Genomic DNA, 14,414 nt, shown 5'->3' on the forward strand with positions numbered 1-14,414 from the left:
CAAGTAATTAAAAATGGGGTAAAATCTCAACTAACATCCACCTAAAAACAGCAAGCAAGTAATCTTGGTTGATGTACAGCTAGTTTCAACATCAAGTAGCTATTCCCTTTCTTCTTGGCTTCTTGAAAAAGGTTATTAAAATGGAGGCAACTTTCACTTGCCTTTATAGGTACAGAGGTGAAATTCAAATGCCAAAGGTCAGAGGTCACAAGTAGTCACATTTTTCTTGCTGTCAGAGACTGACTTTTGGAGGTAGGGCACAGGAGAGAACTAAATCACATTTTAAAAGTCTACACTCAAACTGTTGCATATTACATCCTTGCTATACTAGCCAGCTATAGTTGCAACACATTATGGTCAGCTATAATCCAAAACACACAACAGAGTATCACAGCAAAAACAGACTGCTGACACAGCCACTTAGTTTGCTCTTGACTCTCAATACACCAAACAACTATTCCATCCATTATATGTTGTGATAAGCAAACCTACGATTCCAAATTAGATCCAACAATTTTAGTGTGTGTACTGAATTTATGTCAGTGATTCTGGAAGGCATCAAATCACTCAAGATTCTCAAAAAACAGAATAAGATCTAAGATAAACTGAACTGAGATTCCATGTGTAAATGTTTTTTAGAAATGAGAATATAACATATACAGTCACAGTGCTTACAACTGACTATGTCATTGCTGTGGCCCTAGTAGAAACCTCCTCCTCGAAAGCAAATTTTATTAGGCCACATCTGCATATTAGTTTTAAAGAAGTGGAAACCTGGATACACAACAACGTCCTACTATACAGCACAGGGAACTATATTCAATATGCTGTGATAAACCATAATGGAAAATAATATAAAAGAGTATGTATATATGTATAACTGAATCACTTTGCTGTACAGCATAAATTAATACAACATTGTAAATCAACTATACTTCAATTTTAAAAAATAAATGAAAAATAAAGAAGTGGAAACTTAAAGGACTTCAGGTAAACTATAAATGGCCTAATAAAATATCTTCAGTTTAAATGATTTCTGAATGGGTTCTAAATGTGTGTGGCATGACCAGTCAGAGATGTCGTAAAAGGATTTCTGAATTAGGTAGGAGATGAGGCAGACACTCAAGAAATCACTTCCAGATAATTACCCTAAATGTGAATGGATTAAATACTCCAACCAAAAGACAATGACTGGCTGAATGGATACAAAAACAAGACCCGTATATAGGTTGTCTACAAGAGACCCACTTCAGACCTAGGGACACATACAGACTGAAAGTGAGGGGATGAAAAAAGATATTTCATGCAAATGGAAATCAAAAGAAAGCTGGAGTAGTAATACTCATATCAGATAAAATAGACTTTAAAATAAAGACTGTTACAAGAGACAAGGAAGGACACTACATAATGATCGAGGGATCAATCCAAGAAGAAACTATAACAATTATAAATATTTATGTACCCAACATAGGAGCACCTCAATACATAAGGCAAATGCTAACAGCCATAAAAGGGGAAATTGACAGTAACACAATAATACTGGGGGACTTTAACACCCCACTTACAACAATGGACAGATTATCCAGAGAAAATAAATAAGGAAACACAAGCTTTAAATGACACAATAGACCAGACAGATTTAATTGACATTTATAGGACATTCCACCTGAAAGTGGAAGAATACACTTTCTTCTCAAGTGCACATGGAACATTCTCCAGGACAGATCACATCTTAGGTCACAAATCAAACCTTGGTAAATTTAAGAAAACTGAAATCCTACAAAGCATCTTTTCCGACCACAATGTTATGAGATTAGAAATCAATTACAGGAAAAAAACTGTAAAAAACACAAACACATGGAGGCTAAACAATATGCTACTAAATAACCAAGAGATCACTGAAGAAATCAAAGGGGAAATCAAAAAATACCTAGAGACAAATGACAATGAAAACACAATGACCCAAAATCTATGGGATTCAGCTAAAGCAGTTCTAAGAAGGAAGTTTATACCAATACAATCCTACCTCAAGAAGCAAGAAAAATCTCAAATGAACAATCTAACCTTACACCTAAAGGACCTAGAGAAAAAAGAACAAAAAAACCCCAAAGTTAGTAGAAAGAAAGAAATCATAAAGATCAGAGCAGAAATAAATGAAATAGAAACAAAGAAAACAGTAGCAAAGGTCAATAAAACTAAAAGCTGTTTCTTTGAGAAGATAAACAAAATTGATAAACCTTTAGCCAGACTCATCAAGAAAAAGAGGGAGAGGACTCAAATCAATAAAATTAGAAATGAAAAAGGAGAAGTTACAAAAGACACTGCAGAGATATAAAGGATCATGACAGACTACTACAAGCAACTCTATGCCAATAAAATGGAGAACCCAGAAGAAATGGACAAATTCTTAGAAAGCTATAACCTTCCAAGACTGAACCAGGAAGAAATAGAAAATATGAACAGACCAATCACAAGTAATGAAATTGAAACTGTGATTAAAAATCTTCCAACAAACAAAAGCCCAGGACCAGATGGCTTCACAGGTGAATTCTATCAAACATTTAGAGAAGAGCTAACACCCATCCTTCTCAAACTCTTCCAAAAAACTGCAGAGGAAGGAACACTCCCAAACTCATTCTATGAGGCCACCATCACCCTGATACCAAAACCAGACAAAGACACTACAAAAAAAGAAAATTACAGACCAACATCACTGATGAATACAGATGCAAAAATCCTCAACAAAATACTAGCAAACAGAATCCAACAACACATTAAAAGGATCAGACACCATGATCAAGTGGGATTTATCCCAGGGATGCAAAGATTCTTCAATATATGCAAATCAATCAATGTGATACACCATATTAAACTGAAGAAATAAAAACCATATGATCATCTCAACAGATGCAGAAAAAGCTTTTGACAAAATTCAACACCCATTTATGATAAAAACTCTCCAGAAAGTGGGCATAGAAGGAAGCTACCTCAACATAATAAAAGCCGTATATGACAAACCCACAGCAAACATCATTCTCAATGGTGAAAAACTGAAAGCATTTCCTCTAAGATCAGAAACAAGACAAGGATGTCCACTCTTGCCACTATTATTCAACATCCTTTGCAAGTCCTAGCCACAGCAATCAGAGAAGAAAAAGAAACAAAAGGGGACTTCCCTGGTGGTACAGTGGTTAAGAATGTGCCTGCCAATGCAGGGGACACAGGTTTGAGCTCTAGTCCGGTAAGATCCCACATGCCACGGAGCAACTAAGCCCGTGCGCCACAACTACTGAGCCTGTGCTCTAGAGCCTGCAAGCCACAACTACTGAACCCGCGTACCACAACTACTGAAGCCCGCGCACCTAGAGCCTGTGTTCTGCAACAAGAAAAGCCACCACAATGAGAAGCCCACGCACCACAACAAAGAGTAGCCCCCACTCAACACAACCAGAGAAGGCCTGCGTGCAGCAATATAGACCCAATACAGCCAAAAATAAATAAATAAAAATAAATTTATTTTTTAAAAAAAAGAAATAAAAGGAATACAACCTTTAAAAGAAGTAAAACTGTCACTGTTTGCAGATGACATGATACTATACATAGAAAATCCTAATGAAGCCACCAGAACACTACTAGAGCTAATCAATGAATTTGGTAAAGTTGCAGGATACAAAATTAATGCACAGAAATCTCTTGCACTCCTATACACAAACAATGAAAGATCAGAAAGAGAAACTAAGGAAACAATCTTATTCACCATTGCAACAAAAAGAATAAAATACCTAGGAATAAACCTACCTAAGGAGGTAAAAGACCTGTACTCAGAAAACTGTAAGACACTGATGAAAGGAATCAAAGATGACACAAACAGATGGAGGGATATACCACGTTCTGGAATTGGAAAAATCAATATTGTGAAAATGACTATACTACCCAATGCAACCTACAGATTCAATGCAATTCCTATCAAATTACCAATGGCATTTTTCACAGAACTAGAACAAAAAATCTTAAAATTTGTATGGAGACACAAAAGACCCCAAATAGCCAAAGCAATCTTGCGAAAAAAACACAAAAATGGAGCTGGAGGAATCAGGCTCCCTGACTTCAGACCATACTACAAAGCTACAGTAATCAAGGCAGTATGGTACCGGCACAAAAACAGAAATATATATCAATGGAACAGAACAGAAAGCCCAGAGATAAACCCATGCACCTATGATCAACTAATCTATGAAAAAGGAGGCAAGGATATACAATGGAGAAAGGACAGTCACTTCAATAAGTGGTGCTGGGAAAACCGGACAGCTAGATGTAAAGGAATGAAATTAGAACACTCCCTAACACCATACACAAAAATAAACTCAAAATGGATTAAAGATCTAAATGTAAGGCCAGACACTATAAAACTGTTAGAGGAAAACGTAGGAAGAACACTCTTTGACATAAATCACAACAAGATCCTTTTTGACCCACCTTCTAGAGTAATGGAAATAAAAACAAAAGTAAACAAATGGGACCTAATGAAACTTAAAAGCTTCTGCACAGCAAAGGTAACCATAAACAAGACAAAAAGACAACCCTCAGAATGGGAGAAAGTATTTGCAAATGAATCAACGGACAAAGGATTAATCTCCAAAATATACAAACAGCTCATGCAGCTCAATATTACAAAAAAAAAAACAACCCAATCCAAAAATGGGCAGAAGACCTAAATAGACATTTCTCCAAAGTAGACATCCAGATGGCCAAGAGGCATATGAAAAGATGCTCAACATCACTAGTTATTAGAGAAATGCAAATCAAAACTACAATGAGGTATCACCTCACACTGATCAGAATGGCCATAATTGAAAAATCTACAAACAATAAATGCTGGAGAGGATGTGGAGAAAAGGAAACCCTCCCGCACTGTTAGTGGAAATGTAAATTGATACAGCCACTATGGAGAACAGTATAGAGGTTCCTTAAAAAACCAAAAATAGAATTACCATAAGACCCAGCAATCCCACTACTGGGCATATACCCAGAGAAAACCACAATTCAAAAAAGACACATGCACCCCAATGTTCATTGCAGCACTATTTACAATAGCCAGGTCATGGAAGCAACCTAAATGTCCATCAACAGACAAATGGATAAAGAAGATGTGGTACATATATACAACGCAATATTATTCAACCATAAAAAGGAACGAAATTGGGTCATCTGCAGAGACATGGATGAACCTAGAGACTGTCATACAGAGCGAAGTCAGAAAGAGAAAAACAAATATTGTATATTAACACATATATGTGGAATCTAGAAAAATGGTACAGATGAACCGGTATGCAAGGCAGAAACAGAGACACAGACATAGAGAACAAACGTATGGACACCAAAGGAGGAAGTGGGGGTGGGATGAATTGGAAGATTGGGATTGACATATATACACTAACTAATATGTATAAAATAGATAACTAATGAGAACCTGCTGTATAGCACAGGGAGCTCCACTTTGCTGTACAGCAGAAACTAACACAACGTTGTGAAACAACTATACCCAATTTAAAAAAAAAGAAAATCATTTCCAACCTAACAGAGCTTATGGTCTAGAGTATGTACAGACTGTACTGACGAAATACAGTTCTAGGACCCTATCTGCCCACGTTTCCACATGCCTGAAAGCACCTCACACTTGCAGTCTGCCAGCCTGGTCCTGAATAGTTGTCATAGCTTGCACATAAGCATCAAAATTTGCAAAACTGGTGTCAGCAGCCTGGAAAAATCCCAGGTACAACAGCAGAATGCTGTGTCATCAAGGTTTTGATGACACAGAATATGATACTGTGTAGAAAAACAAAGACATCAAGATCCTGAGTCACAGAACAATTCAGAAGAATTAGAACCAACATGAACAGGTTTTGAGTCCCTTAACCTTGGGTTTCTCACTATCAGCACTACTGACATTTTGGGCCAGATAATTCTTTGTTTTTTTGTGGTTTGTTTTTTTTTTGGGGGGGTGGGGGTATCCTGTGCATTACAGAATGTTTAGCAGTATCCCTGGCCTCTACCCACTAGATGCCAGTAAGACCTAACTAGTTGTGACAGCCAAAAAACGTCTCCAGACATTTTCATGTGTCCCCTGGAAACCAAAATCTCCCCTAGTTGACAACGCTGCCTTAACCTATTTATTTCACTTACATTTTCCTTTTTATGAACATACAAGTGATAGGTTTTTAGAAATTCAAAGTCAGTCTTAATGAGCTCTTTCAATAAAAAAATTCTAAGATATAAACTACTGGGTTATTATTTGCAGCAATTTTTTTCTTAGTGGTACGTCAAATACAATGCTTCTTAGAAATCGATGGCATCTTCAATTCAATGAAATTCAGCCACCCACCATCCTTTCCCCTTTATCATGGAACCGTCATCCTGGAGAATTACTTCTTCCTCTCTGTGTAAAGTTTTAAGTACTACCCAGTTCTTCCCTACCTAGTGTTTCTCTAGTCTTCCTTTTGATTCCTTTCAACTATCTAATATTCTTCTAAAAATTTCCTTGCTTCCCAGGTCGGCCAGAGTTAAGTTCCAGTCTTTCAACCAAAAAAACCTAACTAAAACAAGGTCCTTATTTAAGCTAGCCTGACAGAAGATATTTCAGAGTATTTCCCTGCCATGAAATTCAGCAACCTATTAAAAATGTTGGTGCTTCTCCTTACCATTCACCACATAGGTGGAGTGAATGGGGTATAGATGAAGCAAGAATTGTTGAAACAGTGTCATGGGGATTCACTGTACCCTTCTGTTTTTGAAGGTGTTTTAAAATGTCCATAATAAAAAGGTTAAAAATGATAACTAGGGCTTCCCTAGTGGCGCAGTGGTTGAGAGTCCGCCTGCCGATGCAGGGGACACGGGTTTGTGCCCCGGTCTGGGAAGATCCCACATGCTGCTGAGCGGCTGGGCCCGTGAGCCATGGCCGCTGAGGCTGCACGTCTGAGCCTGTGCTCCGCAACAGGAGAGGCCACAACAGTGAGAGAGAGGCCCGCGTACAAAAAAAAAAAAAAAAAAGATAACTATCCTATAAAGAAAAATGTCACAATAGAAATAATTTCCAAAGTCCTTTCTGCATACGTTGGATCCCTTACACTTACATGTGCCTATGCCCCAATCTTAAGGGCTTAGGAACTCAACTATAGTTATGGGTACATCTGGGGTGAAAAGAGAAGACTTGGAAAGCCAAGCATGTACCAGTGACAGTCCAGGACACAAGGAACCATTTTCTAAAACTGCTTCCAAGGCTTTATGCAATTAAGGCAACAGATACAATTATCTATAAATGCTTTGTTTCTCCAAAAGGTTGCTTTTAAAAGACGGCACAGAAAACCTTTTTAATGCTTTTTTCTGAAGTTTCTTCTCTGGTTGAAAAAAGAAAAAAAATAGCTATTGATTCTTCTAAGAACTATCATACAGATAAACACACACTTTTTGCCAAGATTTGACAGCTGGAAGTTTGCATGAAGAAGGCTTCAAACAAAACATTTATTTTAAAGAGAAAACAATAAAAAAGGCTGTCCCACCCTCTGCTCCCCTTAAAAGTGACAGAAAATAAATTCTTTATCAATAGTCGTTTGTCCCAGGTTACAGCTAGGCTGCCAACCCCAGTCCACATGAGAGATGAAATCAGCCCTCACTGGCACCTTTTATCCATCTCATCTGCCCTTTACTTTCATAGAACAGGAGAACAAATGGGAGCTAAGTCATGGAGGGGAAAAAAAAAACCCACCACAGTGAGAATTACTGTAACAAAAGCCTGTACCATAGGGGAAGAAAGGAAGACAAAAAATTCCTATGTGAAATATAATAAGCAAAGTAAATATGAAGGTCTAACCAAAAACTCCTTATTAAAATAAAATTCAATTAAAAGTAATAAAATTTCAAAGACAAGGAATTCTACCATAACACATTGATTTTCTCTGCTTCTTAATGAAAATGGTCTGAATTTTTTGAATATTTTAACTTCACTATCTAATTATATACTCCATCAACCTAACCCCAATTAAATAATTATGAAGTGCTGCGTGGGAAACTATTGAAATATGCGTAGACACTTTTAGCAGTACTAACTACATCTTGATTTTTTAAACCCTAAGCCATAAGCCTTCTCTCTTTCCTGAGAAAAACGGTGGTCTTAATGTACAGTAAAACTCGTGTCCTGTTCTACACGTTTCAGGCAAATCGGACCTAGCTTATTTAGCACTTTGTCAAAGAGAAGAAATGTCAGAGAACATTTCATAAGCGCTCACTTTAGAGATGAAATATTTAAGGCCCAAAGAGCTTAAATTATACACTGAAGCCCCTATAGCCAGTGAAGACTAGAATCCAATTCAAAGATTCCTTACATTAGCTCTCTCAAGCAAACTAGTGAAGCAGTCCAAAACAAACACACACACACACACACACACAATGTTACAAACCATCTACTGGTAGCAGTCATTGTGCATGTGAAAGATATTTGCATAATCATATAATAATAATGCTTTGTACTATACAGAAACTTCAGAAATAGCACAGATGGGAAGCATTTGACTCTATCTTGGATTAAAATGTATCCACATATTTCTATGAGTAAGTATACACTTTAAGTCTTTAACCAAAAAAAAAAAATTATCTATGTTTTTTGAATATTGCTTTCTTTTCAGTTTACAGCCTTTCAACATCTTTGAATCAGCACATAAGATCTACTTGGCTGTCTAATATTCCATTGTAATAAAATTCCGTGTACCATAATTCACTCATGCAGCCCTCCGTGATGGGCATCTGGATTGCTTCCAGTTTTCTATTACAAAAACATTTCAGTGAACATTCTTTTAGCAGCTATTGTTAGTAGAAGTAGTAATAATGACAACAATAATATAGATGTATACAAAAAAATCTAGAGGAATGAAATGTTCAAGAGTGCTTATCTCTGTAGGATGAAATTACAGAGGATTTTGTTTTTTCAACCTTACATTTATCTGTAACATTTTTGATTTTTTTAAGTGAGCATACTACTAATCAGCGCTACTTATTAACATGGGTACTATCTACAACATGTAACATTCATTATTAGCTACAATATTGTTAACCTTAATACCCATAGTAGACGATGTAATTTTCAATCATAAATATATTCATTAAAAGAACCTAGCCTGAGAAGTGCCAGGAGAAGCCTCAAGAGCTACTTCTCACATATTGAAAAAACAGGGCTCAATTATTCATGCAACTAAGAAGTACACAAGAAATAAAATGGTCATTTACAATTGAGTTTGGGAAGGGGATAACCTAGGGCTTTAACAAGCACAATCCAAAACCAAAAACAGCCACGTCCATACATGTTCAGCCAAATACAAATGATGAGTCTTATTATAATCATTCCTCTCCAAAAATATTTCATAAATATGACAAGTCTGCCAAAATCTGTCTCAAACACCATGAAGCTCACCGTTTCTGATTTTCAGATTCTTTCTTGGCCTGCTCCAATGCCAGCTCCTCAGCCACTCTTCTTTTCAATTCTTCATCAGAAACTAAAATCAATAAAGAGGGGAAGGAGATAAAACAAGTGACTTCTTTAAACAAAAGCATGAGAATACTCAGGAAGACAAAGCTGAGACTAGATCTTAATAGGCAAAGTTTTGCCAGCCGGTCAGTGTCTCCTTGGAACCACCTAAGCACGGTGGAAAAGACCAATTAGTGCACTTCAGGAGTAATTTAATCAAGAGTTCCCTGGTGACCTAGAAATCTCCACACCTGCCAGAAGTTATAATAAACTCAAGGAGCTGCTTACTGCCCAGTGGGACTGAGCCATTAAGTACAAATTCTTTAAAATGATGTCCTACCATTAAAGTCTGACAACTGCATAGAGGGGGAGGAGAGGGTGTACGGAAGGGACTTCAGAGAGGAAAATGACACCAAAACCTTCCTACTTTGATAATTAAACATTTTAAAAAATCACTTATTAGAGAAAGAAAATCATTTGTAGTTACATTCATCTTTCCATGATTTACAAAAAAAAGGAATTTACGACTCATATTTAAAACCATATTTTTTGGAAAACGTCATTCAAATTCAAGTGCCAACAATTGGAGAGAGAGACAGAACAGTGCTGAGAACACGGCTGGAGCTTTCTAAATGCCTAATGACTTGATCTGAAACATCTGGTCTTTCCAATTAGAAGATTTTGTACAATATGTTTTGTAAGATTCTTACAGCTATGATAGCAAATAAAATAGACAAACTTTACAGACTCTTTAAGAGCCTTCCATAAGAGATAAGCACGGACTCTTTCCTCTTCACTACCCAAAACCCACTACCCAAAATTATGACCAAGAAAGCACCAGAAACACTTAAGATCTAGGAATACACACAGGACCTAACAAGTATTTCAACTGGTTGAGCCTATTGGATGGAAACTAGACAGTACTGTCTCTGCTCTTCAATGGCATTTAATTTTATAATCTTGCATTATAAGCACCTTGCCTTACGGAATATGCAAAAAGTGAATGACAACAGGATATGCAAAAACTTTAAAATTTAGCTGACACTGGGCAATAACAAAGAAGATATATGAAAGGTCCTAAGGATGTCTTCTCTTATTTGTGGACTATGAGAAAACAACAACAGCAAAGGACATTATCAAGAAGGTGAAAAGACAACCCACAGAATGGGAGAAAATATTGGCAAATCATATAGCTGACAAGTGGTTTGTATCCGGAATATACAAAGAATTCTTACAACAGAACAACTGAACAGAACAATAAAATGACAACAAAATTAAAAATGGGCAAAGGACATAAATAGGCATTTCCCTAAAGAAGATATTCAAATGGCCAATAACTGCATGAAAAGTCACTCAACAGCATTCATCGTTAGGAAAATGAAAACCAAAACCACAATGACTTACCAATTCAAACCCACTATAATCCAAAGGACAATAACAAGTGCTGGTGAGAATGTGGAGAAATTGAAACCTTCATACATTGCTGGTCAGAATGTAAAATGATGCAGTCACTATAAAAATAGTTTGGCAGTTTCTCAAAATGCCCCGGTCTGGGAGGATCCCAAATGCCGCGGAGCAGCTAGGCCCGTGGGCCATGGCCGCTGAGCCTGCGTGTCCGGAGCCTGTGCTCCGCAACGGGAGAGGCCACAACAGTGAGAGGCCCGTGTAACGCAAAACAAACAAACAAACAAAAAAAAAAAACTAGGCTTCGGTAAGACCTTGGTATACCAGGTCTAAGCATGAAGCAGTGAGATCCGTTTTCTAAGTGAGCTGATGCAACATATCTTAATAGTGCATTGTATGCCTCTCACATAAGGGCTTGCTACCAGGGGAAGAGCCAAAATCAGCAGTGAGCTTTTCATGATGATGTGATAAACCTGGAAGGGAACGGTAAGGACTCCATTACCACATGGCGGGCAGCTGGGCGGCTGGGAAGGCAGCCATGCAAGAGGCTGCAGAGAAGGAAACGCAGCTTCAAGGCTTGTCTTCCTTCTCTATACCCTCCTGCCTCTCATGTCTGCCAAGCCACCTGCCGTGGGGTGAGGTGGTAAATACTGATAGATGGAGATAATGGTGGTATCACCTAGGGAGGCCAAGAGGGGAGGGAGAAAGATGGGAGGAGGAAGCACAAGAGATGCAAAGGTCGGGAAGCTCCAGAAGCCACTGAGGAAGACATGCCCAAGGGACCGGCTAGTTCACATCACTTCTGGTCAGTCAAGGGACTAAAGCATAGCTGTCTCTCTAATGCCCTAGCTACTTCTGGAAAAGAAACACACACACACACACACACACACACAAAACTTTTGGGTCTCACGTCCAAGGTCACAGCTTAAAAAGTAATTACCTTAGCTATAATGGAGAATTTAAAATAACAAAAGATAAAACATGACCAAGCATAAAGAGTTTAAAATCTAAAATAGCAATTCAAAGCCCAGGCAGGAAAATAAACCAGCGTGGTAATGGGTTTTGAGCAAATCTAAGTTTCAAGTTATTTGTTTTTCAATCAATAGAATACAGAAAGCAACAACATATTTCTTCGGATAGGTCTAGCCCAAAGTGCATAAGGGAAAAAGATATACCATTTGGAGACCACTATTCAAAATGGCTTTTCTGAAAACACTCTTCAGCTTCAGGATCTGAACATTCTCTCAAATAAAACTGTTATTAAACTAAAAGGTCAGTGTTTCAGGATGGACTACTTTATAAGAAGCACAGAAAGGCCAACTTTGCCTATTAGCACAGTGAGTTTCCCGTAGATCTTTGAGGACTGGCAGAGTTTGTGAAATGAGAAAAAGTAAAAATGAGAAATTTTCAAGCCATATAAATCAGACTGGCCACGGAACCCTGCAAAACTAGTTCAGGCTCAGTAAGTAGGGTTCTATAACTTTCACATAACGTACACACTTCCCTTTTAAAATGTATTAAGACAAAAGGATGCTTTCTTCACACACTTGTACTCTTTACTTGCTAAAATGTTCTCAGAAGCAATTTTAATTTTTTCCTCAATGGCAAATGTATCTCAGTGAACACAAAGACTGGCATTTTGTCAGTTAGTTATAGATGATACGACACTAACCATAAAACATGTGAGAAAAAAATCAAGCATTACAATGGCTTGGTTATAGCAAGTCGGCCCTAAACCCTTTATCTGAAACTACTATTGAAAATAAGAAATATTTGTATTAAAAGCAGCCCGAATTTTTGTTCATTTTTAGTAAACAACATTCTAAACAAATGTTTTGGTTAGTCCAAAGGCAGCTTTACTGACTGCCTAGCAACCTTTTACTCCTCTTAGCCACATTCTAAATTTCTAAGTTAAATTCTTAAGAAATTCTAAGAATCTCTAATTTCTAATTTCAGGATCAAATAAAAAGCTCCTAACCTTATACTACATGATTCTTAGTATTCTTAGGAACTGTGAATACCATGGTCTTAATTCTCAGAGAAACTGTAGCATAAATTTATTACACCTCACCAGTCTTCTATGTTACATGACAATGTCCTAATTCTGTTTTCAGAAACTGGTTAAACGAGGGGTAGAGAGGGAAGGGGTGGAGAAGATGGGACACTACACTTAAGACAGTTCCTTGAATGGTGGACAGAAATGACTCCAAAAGATAAAATGCCTTTATGAATGGCTCATCATCTATGAAAAAAACAAAGACTGAAAATACAACCGTGATTGGAGACTTATACAGATTCCCTGGACCTCAAGGGACATACCAATTTCCTTTGTAACTTTTTCTGCTATGACTTTCCCTTTCTTTCATTTTCCTAGCATAATCCTGACAGTATAATTCCCTCCCCAATTACAGTATTTCTGAAACAATCTCTGCAAGTTACTTAATAAAAATTATGGCTTGCCTATTAGAAAAATGTCAGGTCCTTTGGGATTTTTCCTTTATTCCACTTCTTTCTGGTTTTACCATTTACTGATACATACCATGTCCAATTTTATAAGCCCTATTATTTTCATATGCTAGTTTAAAAACACCAAAGAGAACTATGAAAATCTACTCTCAGAAGAAAATAAATGTATGTAATTGCATAACACAAGCAGCAGATTTTAGATAAACACTGGACTCTGCCAGGATTGAGATAGCTGAGCCAAAGCTTATAGCATAAGATACAGCCAAATTAAATTTTCAGCTCCATAGAAATACCCATTAATCTTATAATTTTAATAAATTCATTAATACAAAAAAAAGCACTGATTGTTTAAAAAATAATAATGGAAGCATCCATGCAATCAATGAAATACAACACACAGTTTATCAGAAGTAAATGACTCACAGCATGTCGGTGGCAGGGTAAATCTTGTCCTGCTCCGTATCTTATAAAAGGTACAGAGTTTTATTAGAAGAGTCAAAAGATGGCTAGAATAAATCTCAGGGGTTAGAAAGAAACATGTAACAGTTTGCCAGTATCCATTTGTGGCACCATCTAGTTAGCAGACAAACCTGATTTAAACACACACACAGAGTGTGTTAAGTATGATGATATTCAGCTGACAATAACATTTACTATCACCTTAAGGATAACGTATCCTAAGACTGCCTTCAAAAAAATGCCATTTGTCTAGATACCTGGCAGGGTAACTGAGGCCACTTACACATTAAAGCTAACGACAATGATGGAATGAAAATCCTTAACTGCAGTTTCAAAACCATAAATATCGAATGAGAAGGCACCGTGTTACAGTTTGGCAACCTAAACATTAACTGTATCAGGTTAATGGCTTATTTTGTAGTATTATTGCTCCATCAGGATTTATATACCTTGGTAAATTTCTAATTTGAATGGCATAATATGCAAATAATGTCCATTTTATTGTTTGCTTCACAACAACCACTCGTGGAAACCAGCTCCACAATACATTCTATGTGAAAACAAAGATCAA

At 37.1% G+C, this 14,414-nt stretch overlaps 1 protein-coding gene across 3 annotated transcripts in view; it reads right to left on the reverse strand.

Annotated features, from left to right (window-relative positions):
- CHCHD3 (coiled-coil-helix-coiled-coil-helix domain containing 3) overlaps nucleotides 1–14,414 on the reverse strand; it is a 291,260-nt gene that overhangs the window by 224,351 nt on the left and 52,495 nt on the right. For all 3 annotated transcript variants that reach the window (XM_079711283.1, XM_079711285.1, XM_079711284.1), the window contains exon 3: nucleotides 9,461–9,542. In XM_079711283.1, the coding sequence (XP_079567409.1) occupies nucleotides 9,461–9,542 (82 nt within the window). The remainder of the gene's footprint in view (nucleotides 1–9,460; nucleotides 9,543–14,414) is intronic.

Source organism: Hyperoodon ampullatus, assembly GCF_949752795.1.
Source record: "Hyperoodon ampullatus genome assembly, chromosome: 9".
Lineage (NCBI taxonomy): Eukaryota > Metazoa > Chordata > Mammalia > Artiodactyla > Ziphiidae > Hyperoodon > Hyperoodon ampullatus.